Source organism: Hemibagrus wyckioides, linkage group LG02 (genome assembly GCF_019097595.1).
Source record: "Hemibagrus wyckioides isolate EC202008001 linkage group LG02, SWU_Hwy_1.0, whole genome shotgun sequence".
Lineage (NCBI taxonomy): Eukaryota > Metazoa > Chordata > Actinopteri > Siluriformes > Bagridae > Hemibagrus > Hemibagrus wyckioides.
In genome coordinates, this window is record NC_080711.1 from 25,096,428 (window position 1) to 25,118,927 (window position 22,500).

Consider the following 22,500-nt stretch of genomic DNA (forward strand, 5'->3'; position numbering starts at 1 on the left):
CATTAATGCACTAGCTTCTTTTAGTCCCCTAGCTTCCATTAATGCACTAGCTTCCTTTAGTGCCCTAGCTTCCTTTAGAGCCCTAGCTTCCTTTAGTGCCCTAGCTTCCTTTAGTCCCCTAGCTTCATTAGTGCCCTAGCTTCCTTTAGTGCCCTAGCTTCCTTTAGTCCCCTAGCTTCCTTTAGAGCCCTAGCTTCCTTTAGAGCCCTAGCTTCCTTTAGAGACCTAGCTTCCTTTAGTCCCCTAGCTTCCTTTAGTCCCCTAGCTTCCTTTAGAGCCCTAGCTTCCTTTAGAGCCCTAGCTTCCTTTAGAGACCTAGCTTCCTTTAGAGCCCTAGCTTCCTTTAGTGCCCTAGCTTCCATTAGTCCCCTAGCTTCCTTTAGAGCCCTAGCTTCCTTTAGAGCTCTAGCTTCCTTTAGTCCCCTAGCTTCCTTTAGTCCCCTAGCTTCCTTTAGTGCCCTAGCTTCCTTTAGTGCCCTAGCTTCCATTAATGCACTAGCTTCCTTTAGTCCCCTAGCTTCCTTTAGTGCCCTAGCTTCCTTTAGTGCCCTAGCTTCCTTTAGTCCCCTAGCTCCCTTTAGAGCCCTAGCTTCCTTTAGTCCCCTAGCTTCCTTTAGTGCCCTAGCTTCCTTTAGTCCCCTAGCTTCCTTAGAGACCTAGCTTCCTTTAGAGACCTAGCTTCCTTTAGTCCCCTAGCTTCCTTTAGTGCCCTAGCTTCCTTTAGAGCCCTAGCTTCCTTTAGAGCCCTAGCTTCCTTTAGAGCCCTAACTTCCTTTAGAGCCCTAGCTTCCTTTAGTCCCCTAGCTTCCTTTAGAGCCCTAGCTTCCATTAGTGCCCCAGCTTCCTTTAGAGACCTAGCTTCCTTTAGAGACCTAGCTTCCTTTAGTCCCCAAGCTTCCTTTAGTGCCCTAGCTTCCTTTAGTGCCCTAGCTTCCTTTAGAGCCCTAACTTCCTTTAGAGCCCTAGCTTCCTTTAGTCCCCTAGCTTCCTTTAGAGCCCTAGCTTCCATTAGTGCCCCAGCTTCCTTTAGAGACCTAGCTTCCTTTAGAGACCTAGCTTCCATTAGTGCCCTAGCTTCCTTTAGAGACCTAGCTTCCTTTAGTCCCCAAGCTTCCTTTAGTGCCCTAGCTTCCTTTAGTCCCCTAGCTTCCATTAGTGCCCTAGCTTCCTTTAGAGACCTAGCTTCCTTTAGTCCCCTAGCTTCTTTTAGTGCCCTAGCTTCCTTTAGAGACCTAGCTTCCTTAGAGACCTAGCTTCCTTTAGAAACCTAGCTTCCTTTATTCCCCTAGCTTCCATTAGTCCCCTAGCTTCCTTAGAGCCCTAGCTTCCTTTAGAAACCTAGCTTCCTTTATTCCCCTAGCTTCCTTTAGTCCCCTAGCTTCCTTAGAGACCTAGCTTCCTTTAGAGACCTAGCTTCCTTTAGTCCCCTAGCTTCCTTTAGAGCCCTAGCTTCCTTTAGTCCCCTAGCTTCTTTTAGTCCCCTAGCTTCCTTAGAGACCTAGCTTCCTTTAGAAACCTAGCTTCCTTTATTCCCCTAGCTTCCATTAGTCCCCTAGCTTCCTTTAGTGCCCTAGCTTCCTTTAGTGCCCTAGCTTCCTTTAGAGCCCTAACTTCCTTTAGAGCCCTAGCTTCCTTTAGTCCCCTAGCTTCCTTTAGAGCCCTAGCTTCCATTAGTGCCCTAGCTTCCTTTAGAGACCTAGCTTCCTTTAGAGACCTAGCTTCCTTTAGTCCCCTAGCTTCCTTTAGAGCCCTAACTTCCTTTAGAGCCCTAGCTTCCTTTAGTCCCCTAGCTTCCTTTAGAGCCCTAGCTTCCATTAGTGCCCTAGCTTCCTTTAGAGACCTAGCTTCCTTTAGAGACCTAGCTTCCTTTAGTGTAGTACAGTGCATTTTAGTGCACTACCTTCCTTTAGCTTTTCTCATTTCCATATCGACTATAAGACACACCCTTAGAGCTGCTCTCTTTTCCATATTTCCATAGTTCCATAACTATAAATGGTCTTCAAAACACACTTAAAGACACAGAACACAGAGCAGCTCTAGAACTAAAACATGCCCACGTCTACACCTATGACCTTATAGCCACGCCCACACAGTGCTGCTCTCATGTAGACATGTAGACTCAAAGACAGCCAGATTTCCATTTATGGTCATAGAGTAACTTCTGCATTTGTGATTATTAGCAGTAAACGATCTAATTGGACAGCACATGATTAGCCATGCCCAGTCCTGCTGTTGCCTGGTTACAGAGTGAACACACAACAGGAGAGTTAAAATATCCACATTCCTGCTGAAGTGACTATGTAAATCCCCAAACCGTGTTGATTAGCAGGGAATCGTGGCCAAATACTACCACACTTGCTTACTTACTTACTTACACACACACACACACACACACACACACTAATTAAACAGCACAGAAGCCGAGACAAATCTAAATTCCTCCAAGAGGAAAATCACATATTTACTCACACGCATTGGGGAGACTAATGAAACAATTAAATCCCTTCGTCTGCGCAGACTCACTACGTCCTGCACGATAAAACCTCATCAAAATTAATCTTCTGTACAAATTTAATGTTCAATTATTATATAAAAAAGTTAAACTATATCATCTGTCTCAGTTCTGGACACTGCTGACCATGGACTGACCTTCAGAAAAGTCTTCAGATGCTTCTTCTGAAGAAATGATTAAAAATCATCTGAATGTGGAGCTGAGGAACTGCAGAACCTGAACACCAGCAACGTTCCTCACATGAACACTGACCTAGAACTCTGACTCAATTCTCCAAGCCTGACAGGAGATCAGGATGAGACATGATCTCTTTCAGGAAGGTGAAATTATTGCAAACCTGTGACCAGTGTAAGAAGAGGATGGGTTTTGCTCTGGTCTTTCTAGGAAAAAGATTAAACACACACACACACACACAGAGGAATCTGTATAATAAAATAAAGATTTAATGCTCCTATTTAACCAGCAGCTATTCCAGTTCATCCTCTAACTCCACGGAGAAGAAGATAACATCACGTCCAGCATTTTAAAGACTTACACGTTTTTATTTCCGTTTTAAATCCCGAGGTTAATGTAACACAGCTGTCTGTCCAGTCTGTTGGCTCTGCGCTCTTTATGTGCTGTTCAGTGTGTTATTAATGTAGGTTTAAGCATCAGAGTCAGAGCGGAGCCGTGTTATTACTCTCATTACCCACGTGAGCAATTTTCCATCTGTCTGAGCGACTTGTCCTCAAAATCTGACATATTGAACATGGCTGTCAGAGCGTGTAGATACACACACACACACACACACACACACACGGTCGATGAGAGAGACAGCATAAAGAAACGATCAGTCAGAGAGGAAGAGCATCAGGATGTAAATGACACAGGTTCAAACGAAATAAAATAAAAACGTGAAACACAAAGATAATTAGCAAAGAATTACAAACACGTAGTTATGGATCTAGCAATTTCTTTTTTTAGCTTTTATTTTTGGCCTTTTTTACATTTCAATTCTCAACATTCCCTAAAAGCCACATATTCCCAGCCTCAGCGCTTCCTGCTCCGGAGCTCTGACATCCATCACAAGCAGCCTCGAGCCTCTGTGTTCTTTATTTCCTCCTAAACATGAATAATCTTTCCTCTTGGCTCACGTCTCCGAGCGTCACGTTCCCCACGTGAGCTCTGTGGCTTTCACCTTCAGCAGATATGAAAGTGTACAGGAGATCCGCAAAGAACCGACACACATGGACACGCTGAATCAGCAGAACTCACGATAGATACGAAGACGGAGCAGGGATTCAAAACGGAGGAATAAAAATAAAAAATAAAACAAAAACAAAGCTGTTCTTTTTCAGAGAGCTGCAGTGGAGAGAGCAGGAGGCGGAGTGTAACCGTAAACAGACAAAAATAAAACAATAAACCCTAACCCTCCTCCCATTTCCAGCCCTTCTGAGATTAACGTCTCTACACGGAACCCTACATCAGAAACGGAGAACTTCTTCTCCACAGACCCTACACTCTGCTCTTCTGAGAGTGTGTGTATTATCTCAGGAAGTCTAACTCCACATTAGTGCTCATTATTTTCTTCTGAATAGCTAGAACTTTCCCGAAGTTTTTCAGGTAAAAATTCATCTTTAAGGGTTAATTAGATATATAAACATTCTTAGCTTGAAAAAAGAGTTCTGCTTGGATGAGTGCTCTATCTGTTCATCTCTGCTTCCCTCCATATTTCATGGTTCTTCCCCTGATAGTGAAACACACTGAACAAAAGATCTTTAAAGTTCTCTCAGCAGATCCTAAAGGCTTCTAGATGTTCTACAGCGAGGGTTCTGGGAGAACAGGAACTTACGATAATGAGCAGGATGAAGTAGATGAAGTTGTAGAAGGAGTGAGCGTCCATCACGTAGTACATGATCTCCACCCAGCCTTCTAATGTGATCACCTTCAGAGAGGAACACACAGAAACCTTCAATACATACACACAACACTGTTCCATCACTCCACCACCCTCACATCTATCACTCCACCACCCTCACATCCATCACTCCACCACCCTCACATCCATCACTCCATCACCCTCACATCGGAGTGATAGATGTGAGGGTGATGGAGTGATGGATGTGAGGGTGATGGAGTGATAGATGTGAGGGTGATGGAGGGATGGATGTGAGGGTGATGGAGTGATAGATGTGAGGGTGATGGAGGGATGGATGTGAGGGTGATGGAGGGATGGATGTGAGGGTGATGGAGTGATGGATGTGAGGGTGATGGAGTGATAGATGTGAGGGTGATGGAGGGATGGATGTGAGGGTGATGGAGGGATGGATGTGAGGGTGATGGAGTGATGGATGTGAGGGTGATGGAGTGATAGATGTGAGGGTGATGGAGGGATGGATGTGAGGGTGATGGAGGGATGGATGTGAGGGTGGTGGAGTGATAGATGTGAGGGGTCACATCCATCCCTCCATCACCCTCACATCCATTACTCCATCACCCTCACAACTATCACTCCATCACTCCATCACCCTCACATCCATCACTCCATCACCCTCACATCCATCACTCCATCACCCTCACATCCATCACTCCATCACTCCATCACCCTCACATCCATCACTCCATCCATCCATCACATCCATCACTCCATCACCCTCACATCCATCACTCCATCCATCCATCACTCCATCACTCTCACATCCATCACTCCATCCATCCATCACATCCATCACTCCATCACCCTCACATCCATCACTCCATCACCCTCACATCCATCACTCCATCCATCCATCACTCCATCACCCTCACATCCATCACTCCATCCATCCATCACTCCATCACTCCATCACCCTCACATCTATCACTCCATCACCCTCACATCCATCACTCCATCACCCTCACATCCATCACTCCATCCATCCATCACTCCATCACTCCATCACCCTCACATCCATCACTCCATCACCCTCACATCCATCACTCCATCACTCCATCACCCTCACATCCATCACTCCAACACCCTCACATCCATCACTCCATCACTCCATCACCCTCACATCCATCACTCCATCACTCCATCACCCTCACATCCATCACTCCAACACCCTCACATCCATCACTCCATCACTCCATCACCCTCACATCCATCACTCCATCACTCCATCACCCTCACATCCATCACTCCATCCATCCATCACTCCATCACTCCATCACATCCATCACTCCATCCATCCATCACTCCATCACCCACACATCCATCACTCCATCACTCCATCACCCTCACATCCATCACTCCATCACCCTCACATCCATCACTCCATCCATCCATCACTCCATCACTCCATCACCCTCACATCCATCACTCCATCACTCCATCACCCTCACATCCATCACTCCATGCATCCATCCATCACATCCATCACTCCATCACCCTCACATCCATCACTCCATCCATCCATCACTCCATCACCCTCACATCCATCACTCCATCCATCCATCACCCCATCACCCTTACATCTATCACTCCACCACTCCATCACCCTCACATCCATCACTCCAACACCCTCACATCCATCACCCCATCACCCTTACATCTATCACTCCATCACCCTAACACCCATCACTTCATGTTTTTTGATGCATCTGCCCATATATCCATCAAACAAACATCAAAGTGTCCATGATACCTGAAAAATGACAATCCAAGCATAGCCGATGTTGTCAAAATTAATGGCACCCTTGTGGGGGTTGCTATTTCCAGTCACACAGCGGGTGTAGTACTGGTTCCAGTTGACACAAAGCCCCATGGCACTGGTGTTGGAGAACGGTTCTGATCCGAGGGCCTGGAGAGCATCCTCTTTATCCAAACAGCAATGTGTCCCTCCCTCCCTCAGCGGGGGAACGTCAGAGCACGACACGATCCCGTTATCCTGCACTAATGAGCAGATGAAGGGCCGCTCGTCCTCCTCCTGAGGCTGGTAGTAGGGAGCAGGGAGCGTCACTCCGGACGGACTGAGAAAAGAGGAGAGAGCAAAGATAAATAACAAGATATTGTTATCTGTTAATCTGTTCTTTCTGTCTTCTCTTCTTCTTCTTCTTTTTTTGAACTCTGTGGGTCAGTAGGACGTATGTAGCTGAGTAATAAACATGTCATGAAGGCTGCATGATTAACATACACTCACTCTCACTAATTAGACAATAAGATGAATTAATTAATTGAGAGTTGATGTATCTGGTTCAAACACACAACAAAATCCCAGAGCAATTTAATCTACAGACTCACTGGCCAATGCACACACACACACACACACATACACACACACCTATCTGGGTATCGTATGATAAACTAACCCAACAGATCAAGCTATTATGGCACTGTAGTGATTCCCCCCATGGCAACTCTCCACAAACTCACTCCAGCCTCTTGTGTAAATGTCACTTTTCATTTAAAGCCAAGAAAGAGAGAGAGGGAAAGGGAGAGAGAGAGAGAGAGAGAGAGAGATTTTGTTTGACAAAAAAAATAGAACAGAGACAGCAGAAACTATTCTACTTCTAAATCTGGGGTTAGAACCCAGCAGAGAACAGGTTCTGTGGAGAGTAATGTAATGTGAATCGATTTAAGTGAAGGACGTGAATCATTGTGTCATTGCAGTGTTTTTTATTTATTTTTTAATTTTTTGCTAAATTGAGCCCTGAGATGTAAACTGAGCCAAAACTCAGAGCTGTAGGTCAGCAGAAACTGAAACTGTTCTGAAGATTTGGACAAACACTGAACACTGGACCTGAAGCACAGTGTTTTACATCACTGACTCCATGCTCTCGGGTCACGGGGCTTTTACCAGAACCTCTTCAGCTCCACACACATCTCAGTTTTACCTTCTGTTTGTTAAACCTTTCCAAACATAATCACAAAAGAATCAAAAGAATCAATTTCACTCTGAAGTTCTATCTCATTCTTCAGGATTCTAGGTGGACCCTAACAACTCATCTATCATCCTAAGAACCCTTGAAAACTTTGAAGAACCCTCCAGCACTTTGCCCTTGAGGACAGCATGAAGCCACTTGATGGTGTTTGTGGAGCAGAACCTGGCTTTATGTCAGATATCAGCGGTGAGAGACGTCTCTCTCACACACACACACACACACACACACACACATGGATGCGAGTGTAAGTGTTTTATTAGAGAAAACTGAAACTCAGGAAGAAGTGGTCAGGAAAACAGGGAAAAGCTCTGACACTCCGATCCAGAGGCAAGAGCAGGACAGAGATACAACTGTAATCAGGTTCTCTAATAAACAATAAAACATCAGCAAAACTCTGGAAAGGGGAATAAACATCCCCTGAGTCGGTCACCATGGAAACCATTCAACGGCAAAATAAAAGCTAGAGAAGTTTACACCCAGAAGGCAACAAAACACAACAACACACTTTCACACACACTCTCATTTTATACTGAGAATTCACTGGAGAATTTCAGCACTTGCTGCCAAACAACTGTGATGGTGTTGGTGTGAAGATCATGGGTGTGATTGTGTAAAGGTCATGGGTGTGATTGTGTAAAGGTCATGGGTGTGATTGTGTAAAGGTCATGGGTGTGATTGTGTAAAGGTCATGGGTGTGATGGTGTAAAGGTCATGGGTGTGATGGTGTAAAGTTCATGGATGTGATGGTGTAAAGGTCATGGGTGTGATGGTGTAAAGGTCATGGATGTGATGGTGTAAAGGTCATGGATGTGATGGTGTAAAGGTCATGGATGTGATGGTGTAAAGGTCATGGGTGTGATGGTGTAAAGGTCATGGATGTGATGGTGTAAAGGTCATGGGTGTGATGGTGTAAAGGTCATGGGTGTGATGGTGTAAAGTTCATGGATGTGATGGTGTAAAGGTCATGGGTGTGATGGTGTAAAGGTCATGGTTGTGATGGTGTAAAGGCCATGGGTGTGATGGTGTAAAGGTCATGGTTGTGATGGTGTAAAGGCCATGGGTGTGATGTGATGGTGTGATGTGATGGTGTGTTGATGTGGTGTGATGGTGTGGTGTGGTGTGATGTGATGGTGTGATGTGATGGTGTGATGTTATGGTGTGGTGGGATGGTGTGATGGTGTGGTGTGATGGTGTGATGTGATGGTGTGATGTGATGGTGTGGTGTGATGGTGTGGTGTGATGGTGTAGTGTGATGGTGTGATGTGATGGTGTGGTGTGATGGTGTGATGTGATGGTGTGGTGTGAGGGTGTGATGTGATGGTGTGGTGTGATGGTGTGGTGTGATGGTGTGATGGTGTGATGGTGTGATGGTGTGGTGTGATGGTGTGGTGTGATGGTGTGATGTGATGGTGTGATGGTGTGGTGTGATGGTGTAATGGTGTGATGGTGTAGTGTGATGGTGTGATGTGATGGTGTGGTGTGACGGTGTGGTGTGATGGTGTAATGTGATGGTGTGATGGTGTGGTGTGATGGTGTGGTGTGATGGTGTGGTGGGATGGTGTGATGGTGTGGTGTGATGGTGTGGTGTGATGGTGTGATGGTGTGGTGTGATGGTGTGATGGTGTGGTGTGATGGTGTGATGGTGTAGTGTGATGTGATGGTGTGGTGTGATGTGATGGTGTGGTGTGATGGTGTGGTGTGGTGTGATGGTGTGGTGTGATGGTGTGGTGTGATGGTGTGGTGTGATGGTGTGATGGTGTGGTGTGATGGTGTGGTGTGATGGTGTGATGGTGTGATGGTGTGGTGTGATGGTGTGGTGTGGTGTGATGGTGTGATGGTGTGGTGTGATGGTGTGGTGTGATGGTGTGGTGTGGTGTGATGTGATGGTGTGGTGTGATGTGATGGTGTGGTGTGATGGTGTGGTGTGATGGTGTGGTGTGGTGTGATGGTGTGGTGTGATGGTGTGGTGTGATGGTGTGGTGTGATGGTGTGGTGTGATGGTGTGATGGTGTGGTGTGATGGTGTGATGGTGTGGTGTGATGGTGTGATGGTGTGATGGTGTGATGGTGTGGTGTGATGGTGTGATGGTGTGGTGTGATGGTGTGATGGTGTGGTGTGATGGTGTGGTGTGATGGTGTGATGGTGTGGTGTGATGGTGTGGTGTGATGGTGTGATGGTGTGGTGTGATGGTGTGGTGTGGTGGTGTGGTGGTGTGATGGTGTGGTGTGATGGTGTGGTGTGATGGTGTGATGGTGTGGTGTGATGGTGTGATGGTGTGGTGTGATGGTGTGGTGTGATGGTGTGATGGTGTGATGGTGTGGTGTGATGGTGTGATGGTGTGGTGTGATGGTGTGATGGTGTGGTGTGATGGTGTGGTGTGATGGTGTGATGGTGTGGTGTGATGGTGTGGTGTGATGGTGTGATGGTGTGATGTGTGGTGTGATGGTGTGATGGTGGTGTGATGGTGTGGTGTGATGGTGTGATGGTGTGATGGTGTGGTGTGATGGTGTGATGGTGTGGTGTGATGGTGTGATGGTGTGGTGTGATGGTGTGATGGTGTGATGGTGTGGTGGTGTGGTTTGATGGTGTGGTGTGATGGTGTGGTGTGATGGTGTGGTGTGATGGTGTGATGGTGTGGTGTGATGGTGTGATGGTGTGGTGTGATGGTGTGGTGTGATGGTGTGATGGTGTGGTGTGATGGTGTGGTGGTGTGATGGTGTGGTGTGATGGTGTGATGGTGTGGTGTGATGGTGTGATGGTGTGATGGTGTGGTGTGATGGTGTGATGGTGTGATGGTGTGGTGTGATGGTGTGATGGTGTGGTGTGATGGTGTGGTGTGATGGTGTGATGGTGTGATGGTGTGGTGTGATGGTGTGGTGTGATGGTGTGATGGTGTGATGGTGTGGTGTGATGGTGTGATGGTGTGATCGTGTGGTGTGATGGTGTGGTGTGATGGTGTGATGGTGTGGTGTGATGGTGTGATGGTGTGGTGTGATGGTGTGGTGTGATGGTGTGGTGTGATGGTGTGATGGTGTGATGGTGTGGTGTGATGGTGTGATGTGATGGTGTGGTGTGATGGTGTGGTGTGATGGTGTGATGGTGTGATGTGATGGTGTCGTGTGATGGTGTGATGGTGTGATGGTGTGGTGTGATGGTGTGATGGTGTGGTGTGATGGTGTGATGGTGTGATGGTGTGGTGTGATGGTGTGGTGTGATGGTGTGATGGTGTGATGGTGTGATGGTGTGGTGTGATGGTGTGATGGTGTGATGGTGTGGTGGTGTGATGGTGTGGTGTGATGGTGTGGTGTGATGGTGTGATGGTGTGGTGTGATGGTGTGATGGTGGGATGGTGTGATGGTGTGATGGTGTGGTGTGATGGTGTGGTGTGATGGTGTGATGGTGTGGTGTGATGGTGTGATGGTGTGGTGTGATGGTGTGATGGTGTGATGGTGTGATGGTGGGATGGTGTGATGGTGTGATGGTGTGATGGTGTGATGGTGTGGTGTGATGGTGTGATGGTGTGATGGTGTGGTGTGATGGTGTGATGGTGTGATGGTGTGGTGTGATGGTGTGATGGTGTGGTGTGATGGTGTGGTGTGATGGTGTGGTGTGATGGTGTGGTGTGATGGTGTGATGGTGTGGTGTGATGGTGTGATGGTGTGATGGTGTGGTGTGATGGTGTGATGGTGTGGTGTGATGGTGTGATGGTGTGATGGTGTGGTGTGATGGTGTGATGGTGTGGTGTGATGGTGTGGTGTGATGGTGTGATGGTGTGGTGGTGTGATGGTGTGGTGTGATGGTGTGATGGTGTGATGGTGTGGTGTGATGGTGTGATGGTGTGGTGTGATGGTGTGGTGTGATGGTGTGATGGTGTGGTGGTGTGATGGTGTGGTGTGATGGTGTGATGGTGTGATGGTGTGGTGTGATGGTGTGATGGTGTGGTGTGATGGTGTGGTGTGATGGTGTGATGGTGTGGTGTGATGGTGTGGTGTGATGGTGTGGTGTGATGGTGTGGTGTTGTGTGATGGTGTGGTGTGATGGTGTGATGGTGTGATGGTGTGGTGTGGTGTGGTGTGATGGTGTGATGGTGTGGTGTGATGGTGTGATGGTGGGATGGTGTGATGGTGTGATGGTGTGATGGTGTGGTGTGATGGTGTGATGGTGTGGTGTGGTGTGGTGTGATGGTGTGATGGTGTGGTGTGATGGTGTGATGGTGTGGTGTGATGGTGTGGTGTGATGGTGTGGTGTGATGGTGTGGTGTGATGGTGTGGTGTGATGGTGTGATGGTGTGGTGTGATGGTGTGATGGTGTGGTGTGATGGTGTGGTGTGATGGTGTGATGGTGTGGTGTGATGGTGTGATGGTGTGGTGTGATGGTGTGGTGTGATGGTGTGGTGTGATGGTGTGGTGTGGTGTGATGGTGTGGTGTGGTGTGATGGTGTGATGGTGTGATGGTGTGATGGTGTGATGGTGTGGTGTGATGGTGTGGTGTGATGGTGTGGTGTGATGGTGTGGTGTGATGGTGTGGTGTGGTGTGATGGTGTGGTGTGATGGTGTGGTGTGATGGTGTGGTGTGGTGTGATGGTGTGATGGTGTGGTGTGATGGTGTGATGGTGTGATGGTGTGATGGTGTGGTGTGATGGTGTGGTGTGATGGTGTGGTGTGATGGTGTGGTGTGGTGTGATGGTGTGGTGTGATGGTGTGGTGTGGTGTGATGGTGTGATGGTGTGATGGTGTGGTGTGATGGTGTGGTGTGATGGTGTGGTGTGATGGTGTGATGGTGTGATGGTGTGGTGTGATGGTGTGGTGTGATGGTGTGGTGTGATGGTGTGGTGTGATGGTGTGATGGTGTGGTGTGATGGTGTGGTGTGATGGTGTGGTGTGATGGTGTGGTGTGGTGTGATGGTGTGGTGTGATGGTGTGGTGTGATGGTGTGGTGTGGTGTGATGGTGTGGTGTGATGGTGTGGTGTGATGGTGTGGTGTGGTGTGATGGTGTGGTGTGATGGTGTGGTGTGGTGTGATGGTGTGGTGTGATGGTGTGATGGTGTGATGGTGTGGTGTGATGGTGTGGTGTGATGGTGTGGTGTGATGGTGTGGTGTGATGGTGTGATGGTGTGATGGTGTGGTGTGATGGTGTGGTGTGATGGTGTGGTGTGATGGTGTGATGGTGTGGTGTGATGGTGTGGTGTGATGGTGTGATGGTGTGGTGTGGTGTGATGGTGTGGTGTGATGGTGTGGTGTGATGGTGTGGTGTGATGGTGTGGTGTGGTGTGATGGTGTGATGGTGTGGTGTGATGGTGTGGTGTGATGGTGTGGTGTGGTGTGATGGTGTGGTGTGATGGTGTGGTGTGATGGTGTGGTGTGATGGTGTGGTGTGATGGTGTGGTGTGGTGTGATGGTGTGGTGTGATGGTGTGGTGTGGTGTGATGGTGTGATGGTGTGATGGTGTGGTGTGATGGTGTGGTGTGATGGTGTGGTGTGGTGGTGTGATGGTGTGATGGTGTGATGGTGTGGTGTGATGGTGTGGTGTGATGGTGTGGTGTGATGGTGTGGTGTGATGGTGTGATGGTGTGATGGTGTGGTGTGATGGTGTGATGGTGTGATGGTGTGGTGTGATGGTGTGGTGTGATGGTGTGGTGTGATGGTGTGATGGTGTGGTGTGATGGTGTGATGGTGTGATGGTGTGGTGTGATGGTGTGATGGTGTGGTGTGATGGTGTGGTGTGATGGTGTGATGGTGTGATGGTGTGATGGTGTGGTGTGATGGTGTGATGGTGTGGTGTGATGGTGTGGTGTGATGGTGTGATGGTGTGGTGTGATGGTGTGGTGTGATGGTGTGATGGTGTGGTGTGATGTGGTGGTGTGGTGTGATGGTGTGGTGTGATGGTGTGATGGTGTGGTGTGATGGTGTGGTGTGATGGTGTGGTGTGATGGTGTGATGGTGTGGTGTGATGGTGTGGTGTGATGGTGTGATGGTGTGGTGTGATGGTGTGGTGTGATGGTGTGGTGTGATGGTGTGATGGTGTGGTGTGATGGTGTGATGGTGTGGTGTGATGGTGTGGTGTGATGGTGTGGTGTGATGGTGTGATGGTGTGGTGTGATGGTGTGGTGTGATGGTGTGGTGTGATGGTGTGATGGTGTGGTGTGATGGTGTGGTGTGATGGTGTGATGGTGTGGTGTGATGGTGTGGTGTGATGGTGTGATGGTGTGGTGTGATGGTGTGGTGTGATGGTGTGGTGTGATGGTGCGATGGTGTGATGGTGTAATGGTGTGGTGTGACGGTGTGATGGTGTGGTGTGATGGTGTGATGTGTGTGTGTGGTGTGATGGTGTGGTGTGATGGTGTGGTGTGATGGTGTGATGGTGTGATGGTGTGGTGTGATGGTGTGATGGTGTGATGGTGTGGTGTGATGGTGTGGTGTGATGGTGTGATGGTGTGGTGTGATGGTGTGGTGTGATGGTGTGGTGTGATGGTGTGATGGTGTGGTGTGATGGTGTGGTGTGATGGTGTGATGGTGTGGTGTGATGGTGTGGTGTGATGGTGTGATGGTGTGGTGTGATGGTGTGGTGTGATGGTGTGGTGTGATGGTGTGGTGTGATGGTGTGATGGTGTGATGGTGTGGTGTGATGGTGTGGTGTGATGGTGTGGTGTGGTGTGATGGTGTGGTGTGATGGTGTGGTGTGATGGTGTGGTGTGGTGTGATGGTGTGGTGTGATGGTGTGGTGTGATGGTGTGGTGTGGTGTGATGGTGTGGTGTGATGGTGTGGTGTGGTGTGATGGTGTGGTGTGATGGTGTGGTGTGATGGTGTGGTGTGATGGTGTGATGGTGTGGTGTGATGGTGTGGTGTGATGGTGTGTGTGTGGTGTGATGGTGTGGTGTGGTGTGATGGTGTGGTGTGATGGTGTGGGTGTGATGGTGTGGGTGGGTGGTGTGATGGTGGTGTGGTGTGATGGTGTGGTGTGATGGTGTGGTGTGATGGTGTGGTGTGGTGTGATGGTGTGATGGTGTGGTGTGATGGTGTGGTGTGATGGTGTGGTGTGGTGTGATGGTGTGGTGATGGTGTGGTGTGATGGTGTGGTGTGATGGTGTGGTGTGATGGTGTGGTGTGGTGTGATGGTGTGGTGTGATGGTGTGGTGTGATGGTGGAGTGGTGTGATGGTGTGTGGTGTGTGGTGTGATGGTGTGGTGTGGTGGTGTGATGGTGTGATGGTGTGATGGTGTGGTGTGATGGTGTGGTGTGATGGTGTGGTGTGATGGTGTGGTGTGATGGTGTGATGGTGTGATGGTGTGATGGTGTGGTGTGATGGTGTGGTGTGATGGTGTGATGGTGTGGTGTGATGGTGTGGTGTGATGGTGTGGTGTGATGGTGTGATGGTGTGGTGTGATGGTGTGGTGTGATGGTGTGGTGTGATGGTGTGATGGTGTGGTGTGATGGTGTGGTGTGATGGTGTGATGGTGTGATGGTGTGATGGTGTGGTGTGATGGTGTGGTGTGATGGTGTGGTGTGATGGTGTGATGGTGTGGTGTGATGGTGTGGTGTGATGGTGTGATGGTGTGGTGTGATGGTGTGGTGTGATGGTGTGATGGTGTGGTGTGATGGTGTGGTGTGATGGTGTGATGGTGTGATGGTGTGATGGTGTGGTGTGATGGTGTGATGGTGTGGTGTGATGGTGTGGTGTGATGGTGTGGTGTGATGGTGTGATGGTGTGGTGTGATGGTGTGGTGTGATGGTGTGATGGTGTGGTGTGATGGTGTGGTGTGATGGTGTGATGGTGTGATGGTGTGATGGTGTGGTGGTGTGGTGTGATGCTGTGGTGTGATGGTGTGGTGTGATGGTGTGATGGTGTGGTGTGATGGTGTGATGGTGTGATGGTGTGGTGTGATGGTGTGGTGTGATGGTGTGGTGTGGTGTGATGGTGTGGTGTGATTGTGTGATGGTGTGGTGTGGTGTGGTGTGATGGTGTGATGGTGTGGTGTGATGGTGTGGTGTGATGGTGTGGTGTGATGGTGTGATGGTGTGATGGTGTGATGGTGTGGTGTGATGGTGTGATGGTGTGGTGTGATGGTGTGATGGTGTGGTGTGATGGTGTGATGGTGTGGTGTGATGGTGTGGTGTGATGGTGTGATGGTGTGATGGTGTGGTGTGATGGTGTGATGGTGTGATGGTGTGGTGTGATGGTGTGGTGTGATGGTGTGATGGTGTGGTGTGATGGTGTGGTGTGATGGTGTGGTGTGATGGTGTGGTGTGATGGTGTGATGGTGTGATGGTGTGGTGTGATGGTGTGGTGTGATGGTGTGATGGTGTGATGGTGTGGTGTGATGGTGTGATGGTGTGGTGTGATGGTGTGGTGTGATGGTGTGGTGTGATGGTGTGATGGTGTGGTGGTGTGATGGTGTGATGGTGTGGTGTGATGGTGTGATGGTGTGATGGTGTGGTGTGATGGTGTGATGGTGGGATGGTGTGATGGTGTGGTGTGATGGTGTGGTGTGATGGTGTGATGGTGTGATGGTGTGGTGTGGTGTGGTGTGATGGTGTGATGGTGTGGTGTGATGGTGTGATGGTGTGGTGTGTGGTGTGATGGTGTGGTGTGATGGTGTGGTGTGATGGTGTGATGGTGTGGTGTGTGGTGTGATGGTGTGGTGTGATGGTGTGGTGTGATTGGTGTGATGGTGTGATGGTGTGGTGTGATGGTGTGTGAGGTGTGATGGTGTGATGGTGTGGTGTGATGGTGTGGTGTGATGGTGTGGTGTGATGGTGTGATGGTGTGGTGTGATGGTGTGGTGTGATGGTGTGATGGTGTGGTGTGATGGTGTGGTGTGATGGTGTGATGGTGTGGTGTGATGGTGTGGTGTGATGGTGTGATGGTGTGGTGTGATGGTGTGGTGTGATGGTGTGATGGTGTGGTGTGATGGTGTGGTGTGATGGTGTGATGGTGTGGTGTGATGGTGTGGTGTGATGGTGTGATGGTGTGGTGTGATGGTGTGGTGTGATGGTGTGGTGTGATGGTGTGATGGTGTGGTGTGATGGTGTGATGGTGTGATGGTGTGATGGTGTGGTGTGATGGTGTGGTGTGATGGTGTGATGGTGTGGTGTGATGGTGTGGTGTGATGGTGTGATGGTGTGGTGTGATGGTGTGGTGTGATGGTGTGATGGTGTGGTGTGATGGTGTGGTGTGATGGTGTGATGGTGTGGTGTGATGGTGTGGTGTGATGGTGTGATGGTGTGATGGTGTGGTGTGATGGTGTGGTGTGATGGTGTGGTGTGATGGTGTGATGGTGTGGTGTGATGGTGTGGTGTGATGGTGTGATGGTGTGGTGTGATGGTGTGGTGTGATGGTGTGATGGTGTGGTGTGATGGTGTGATGGTGTGGTGTGATGGTGTGGTGTGATGGTGTGATGGTGTGGTGTGATGGTGTGATGGTGTGATGGTGTGGTGTGATGGTGTGGTGTGATGGTGTGATGGTGTGGTGTGATGGTGTGGTGTGATGGTGTGGTGTGATGGTGTGATGGTGTGATGGTGTGATGGTGTGGTGTGATGGTGTGATGGTGTGGTGTGATGGTGTGATGGTGTGATGGTGTGGTGTGATGGTGTGATGGTGTGGTGTGATGGTGTGGTGTGATGGTGTGGTGTGATGGTGTGATGGTGTGGTGTGATGGTGTGATGGTGTGGTGTGATGGTGTGGTGTGATGGTGTGGTGTGATGGTGTGATGGTGTGGTGTGATGGTGTGGTGTGATGGTGTGGTGTGATGGTGTGGTGTGATGGTGTGGTGTGGTGTGATGGTGTGATGGTGTGGTGTGATGGTGTGGTGTGATGGTGTGGTGTGATGGTGTGGTGTGATGGTGTGATGGTGTGGTGTGATGGTGTGGTGTGATGGTGTGATGGTGTGGTGTGATGGTGTGGTGTGATGGTGTGGTGTGATGGTGTGGTGTGATGGTGTGGTGTGATGGTGTGATGGTGTGGTGTGATGGTGTGATGGTGTGGTGTGGTGTGATGGTGTGGTGTGATGGTGTGATGGTGTGGTGTGATGGTGTGGTGTGATGGTGTGGTGTGATGGTGTGATGGTGTGGTGTGATGGTGTGGTGTGATGGTGTGGTGTGATGGTGTGGTGTGATGGTGTGGTGTGATGGTGTGATGGTGTGGTGTGATGGTGTGGTGTGATGGTGTGGTGTGATGGTGTGGTGTGATGGTGTGATGGTGTGGTGTGATGGTGTGGTGTGATGGTGTGGTGTGATGGTGTGATGGTGTGGTGTGATGGTGTGATGGTGTGGTGTGATGGTGTGGTGTGATGGTGTGATGGTGTGGTGTGATGGTGTGGTGTGATGGTGTGATGGTGTGGTGTGGTGTGATGGTGTGATGGTGTGATGGTGTGATGGTGTGGTGTGATGGTGTGGTGTGATGGTGTGATGGTGTGGTGTGATGGTGTGATGGTGTGGTGTGATGGTGTGGTGTGATGGTGTGATGGTGTGGTGTGATGGTGTGGTGTGATGGTGTGGTGTGATGGTGTGGTGTGATGGTGTGATGGTGTGATGGTGTGATGGTGTGGTGTGATGGTGTGATGGTGTGGTGTGATGGTGTGATGGTGTGGTGTGATGGTGTGGTGTGATGGTGTGATGGTGTGGTGTGATGGTGTGGTGTGATGGTGTGGTGTGATGGTGTGTTGTGTGGTGTGATGGTGTGATGGTGTGGTGTGATGTGTGGTGTGATGGTGTGGTGTGATGGTGTGATGGTGTGGTGTGATGGTGTGGTGTGATGGTGTGGTGTGATGGTGTGGTGTGATGGTGTGGTGTGGTGTGATGGTGTGATGGTGTGGTGTGATGGTGTGGTGTGATGGTGTGGTGTGATGGTGTGGTGTGATGGTGTGGTGTGATGGTGTGATGGTGTGGTGTGATGGTGTGGTGTGATGGTGTGATGGTGTGGTGTGATGGTGTGGTGTGATGGTGTGGTGTGATGGTGTGGTGTGATGGTGTGGTGTGATGTGGTGTGATGGTGTGGTGTGATGGTGTGATGGTGTGTGGTGTGATGGTGTGGTGTGATGGTGTGATGGTGTGGTGTGATGTGTGTGGTGTGATGGTGTGGTGTGATGGTGTGATGGTGTGGTGTGATGGTGTGGTGTGATGGTGTGGTGTGATGGTGTGGTGTGATGGTGTGTGTGATGGTGTGGGGTGATGGTGTGATGGTGTGGTGTGATGGTGTGGTGTGATGGTGTGGTGTGGTGGTGTGGTGTGATGGTGTGATGGTGTGGTGTGATGGTGTGGTGTGATGGTGTGGTGTGATGGTGTGGTGTGATGGTGTGATGGTGTGGTGTGATGGTGTGGTGTGATGGTGTGGTGTGATGGTGTGGTGTGATGGTGTGATGGTGTGGTGTGATGGTGTGGTGTGATGGTGTGATGGTGTGATGGTGTGGTGTGATGGTGTGATGGTGTGGTGTGATGGTGTGGTGTGATGGTGTGGTGTGATGGTGTGATGGTGTGGTGTGATGGTGTGGTGTGATGGTGTGGTGTGATGGTGTGGTGTGATGGTGTGATGGTGTGGTGTGATGGTGTGGTGTGATGGTGTGGTGTGATGGTGTGGTGTGATGGTGTGGTGTGATGGTGTGATGGTGGGTGTGATGGTGTGGTGTGATGGTGTGGTGTGATGGTGTGGTGTGGTGTGATGGTGTGATGGTGTGGTGTGATGATGTTGTGATGGTGTGGTGTGATGGTGTGGTGTGATGATGTGGTGTGATGTTGTGATGGTGTGGTGTGATGGTGTGTTATGGTGTGATGGTGTGTGTGATGGTGAGTGGTGTGATGGTGTGGTGTGATGGTGTGATGGTGTGGTGTGATGGTGTGATGGTGTGGTGTGGTGTGATGGTGTGGTGTGATGGTGTGATGGTGTGGTGTGATGGTGTGGTGTGATGGTGTGGTGTGATGGTGTGATGGTGTGATGGTGTGGTGTGATGGTGTGGTGTGATGGTGTGATGGTGTGGTGTGATGGTGTGGTGTGATGGTGTGATGGTGTGGTGTGATGGTGTGGTGTGATGGTGTGGTGTGATGGTGTGATGGTGTGGTGTGATGGTGTGATGGTGTGGTGTGATGGTGTGGTGTGATGGTGTGGTGTGATGGTGTGGTGTGATGGTGTGGTGTGATGGTGTGATGGTGTGGTGTGATGGTGTGGTGTGATGGTGTGGTGTGATGGTGTGGTGTGATGGTGTGATGGTGTGGTGTGATGGTGTGGTGTGATGGTGTGGTGTGATGGTGTGGTGTGATGGTGTGATGGTGTGGTGTGATGGTGTGGTGTGATGGTGTGATGGTGTGGTGTGATGGTGTGATGGTGTGGTGTGATGGTGTGGTGTGATGGTGTGGTGTGATGGTGTGATGGTGTGGTGTGATGGTGTGGTGTGATGGTGTGGTGTGATGGTGTGATGGTGTGGTGTGATGGTGTGATGGTGTGGTGTGATGGTGTGGTGTGATGGTGTGGTGTGGTGTGATGGTGTGGTGTGATGGTGGTGTGTGTGATGGTGTGATGGTGTGGTGTGATGGTGTGGTGTGATGGTGTGGTGTGATGTGATGGTGTGATGGTGTGGTGTGATGGTGTGATGGTGTGGTGTGATGTGTGTGGTGTGATGGTGTGGTGTGATGGTGTGGTGTGATGGTGTGGTGTGATGGTGTGGTGTGATGGTGTGGTGTGATGGTGTGATGGTGTGGTGTGATGGTGTGATGGTGTGGTGTGATGGTGTGATGGTGTGATGGTGTGGTGTGATGGTGTGGTGTGATGGTGTGATGGTGTGGTGTGATGGTGTGATGGTGTGGTGTGATGGTGTGGTGTGATGGTGTGGTGTGATGGTGTGATGGTGTGGTGTGATGGTGTGGTGTGATGGTGTGGTGTGATGGTGTGATGGTGTGGTGTGATGGTGTGATGGTGTGGTGTGATGGTGTGGTGTGATGGTGTGATGGTGTGGTGTGATGGTGTGGTGTGATGGTGTGGTGTGATGGTGTGATGGTGTGGTGTGATGGTGTGGTGTGATGGTGTGGTGTGATGGTGTGGTGTGATGGTGTGATGGTGTGGTGTGATGGTGTGATGGTGTGGTGTGATGGTGTGGTGTGATGGTGTGGTGTGATGGTGTGGTGTGATGGTGTGGTGTGATGGTGTGGTGTGATGGTGTGATGGTGTGGTGTGATGGTGTGATGGTGTGGTGTGATGGTGTGGTGTGATGGTGTGGTGTGATGGTGTGGTGTGATGGTGTGGTGTGATGGTGTGGTGTGATGGTGTGGTGTGATGGTGTGATGGTGTGGTGTGATGGTGTGATGGTGTGGTGTGATGGTGTGATGGTGTGGTGTGATGGTGTTTAAACTAACCCTTGTGGTACTGAACGCTGTGTGCCAGAACCCAGTGTGATGAGATACACACTCCCAGTCAGCCCCAAAACACTGGTGTGTTCACAATACAGCACACAGAGAGATAATTAACCTGTCACACTGACTGACAGCAAGTGTGTGTGTGTGTGTGTGTGTGTTTGTGTGTGTGTGTGTGTGTGTGTGTGTGATAAGGATGTGGTGAAGAATGAACAGCAGAGAGAGTGAAGGGAATTACAAAGAGACAAAAGAAGAACAGGACGGTTTGGAGAACAGAGCAGCCTGTGAAGAACACAAAGCATACGACATCATCATAAAACACACACACACACACACACACACACACACATACACTCTCTCTCTCTCTCTCTCTCTCTCTCTCTCTCTCTCTCTTTCTGTCACACTCTGGTATTTTCAAACAAACCCAATCCCCCTGAAGTGTGGAGGACGTCGGCACAGTAACCTCACTCACTATTACAGATGTGGAGCAGAAGTGTGTGTGTGTGTGTGTCTGACCAATCAGATTGGAGATTTCAGTCTTGCTGTGGTATAAAGTTTAATATTTGAGCTTCTGCTAAATGAGGGATGTTTTATAAAGATGTGTTTCTGTATCTCAGTGTGCTGTGAGGATCCTGACAGGAGGAGAGAAACGAGTTCCTCTGTTTACTCAACTGTTACAGAACATGCAGTACTGTCTCTGTCATCTCTCTTTCTTTCTCTCTCTCTCTCTCTGTCCCTCTCTCTGTCATCCCTCTCCTTCGCTCACTCTGTCCCTCTCTCTCTCTCTCTCTCTCTCACACACACACTCTCTCTCTGTCCCTCTCTCACTCTATCTCTCTCTGTCTGTCTGTCATCCCTCTACCTCTCTCTCTCCCTCTCTCTGTCCCTCTCTCTGTCATCCCTCTCCCTCTGTCTCTCTGTGTCCCTCTCACACACTCTCTCTCTCTCTCTTTTTCATTTCCTGTCAGTTAACGTGAATGTTTGGCCCTTTACTCCACAGGGTTGTCACAGCAACCTCAACCCCCCCCCCCCACACACACACACACTCACACACACACACTCACACACACACATACTCACAGTGTGAAGTTGTCCTCAGGGTAGCAGCGGTTGCGCAGAAGCCCCGCCCACAGCTGCACCCCAATGATGCCAAAGATAAAGAAAACAAAAAAGCAGAGCAGCAGCACGTTTCCGAGCATGGGCAGAGTGTCCAGTAGCAGGTTCACCAGGATCCGCATACCTACACACACACACACACACAGGTTCAGTGCAGCACTTCTAGAACAGACAGTTTTGCATACAAATGTGTGTGTGTGTGTGTGTGTGTGTCTATGTGTGTGTGTCCTTATAAAGTTGAATTTAATTCTCATCGCTCCATAACCCCCACCACTAACCGCTCACCAGTTTTCACAGAAAGCACACACACACTAATTCTATTAGCATTTATATTTCATGAGTTAAAAGGAGCTGAAATATGGATGAGGATGTGAAGCGAGGGTGGTGTTCCTGCTCAGGTGAAAAGCCACTCAAACCTGGCCTCAGGTACGGAGCAGTGTGGAGTTATGGTGTGTGTGTGTGTAAACTGTGTGTTAAATATGAGACTGAAGCTGAACAACACTCTGTAAAACTCCTACAGGATGTGTTCACTCTCTTCTCTTCTCTCAAAGACTCGAGAACAATAAAATATAGACCAGGTGTAAAAAAGGTCAGCCCCATTAGGTTAGATCAAGTGTGGCCCCGCCCCCTACAG

General features: G+C 49.5%; 1 protein-coding gene across 2 annotated transcripts in view; it reads right to left on the minus strand.

Annotated features, from left to right (window-relative positions):
• Positions 1-22,500, minus strand: part of cacna1ia (calcium voltage-gated channel subunit alpha1 Ia) — an 85,142-nt gene that overhangs the window by 49,208 nt on the left and 13,434 nt on the right. For both annotated transcript variants that reach the window (XM_058415667.1, XM_058415660.1), the window contains exons 4-6: positions 21,831-21,990; positions 6,178-6,502; positions 4,344-4,436 (exon numbers count right to left, since the gene is read on the minus strand). In XM_058415667.1, the coding sequence (XP_058271650.1) occupies positions 4,344-4,436; positions 6,178-6,502; positions 21,831-21,990 (578 nt within the window). The remainder of the gene's footprint in view (positions 1-4,343; positions 4,437-6,177; positions 6,503-21,830; positions 21,991-22,500) is intronic.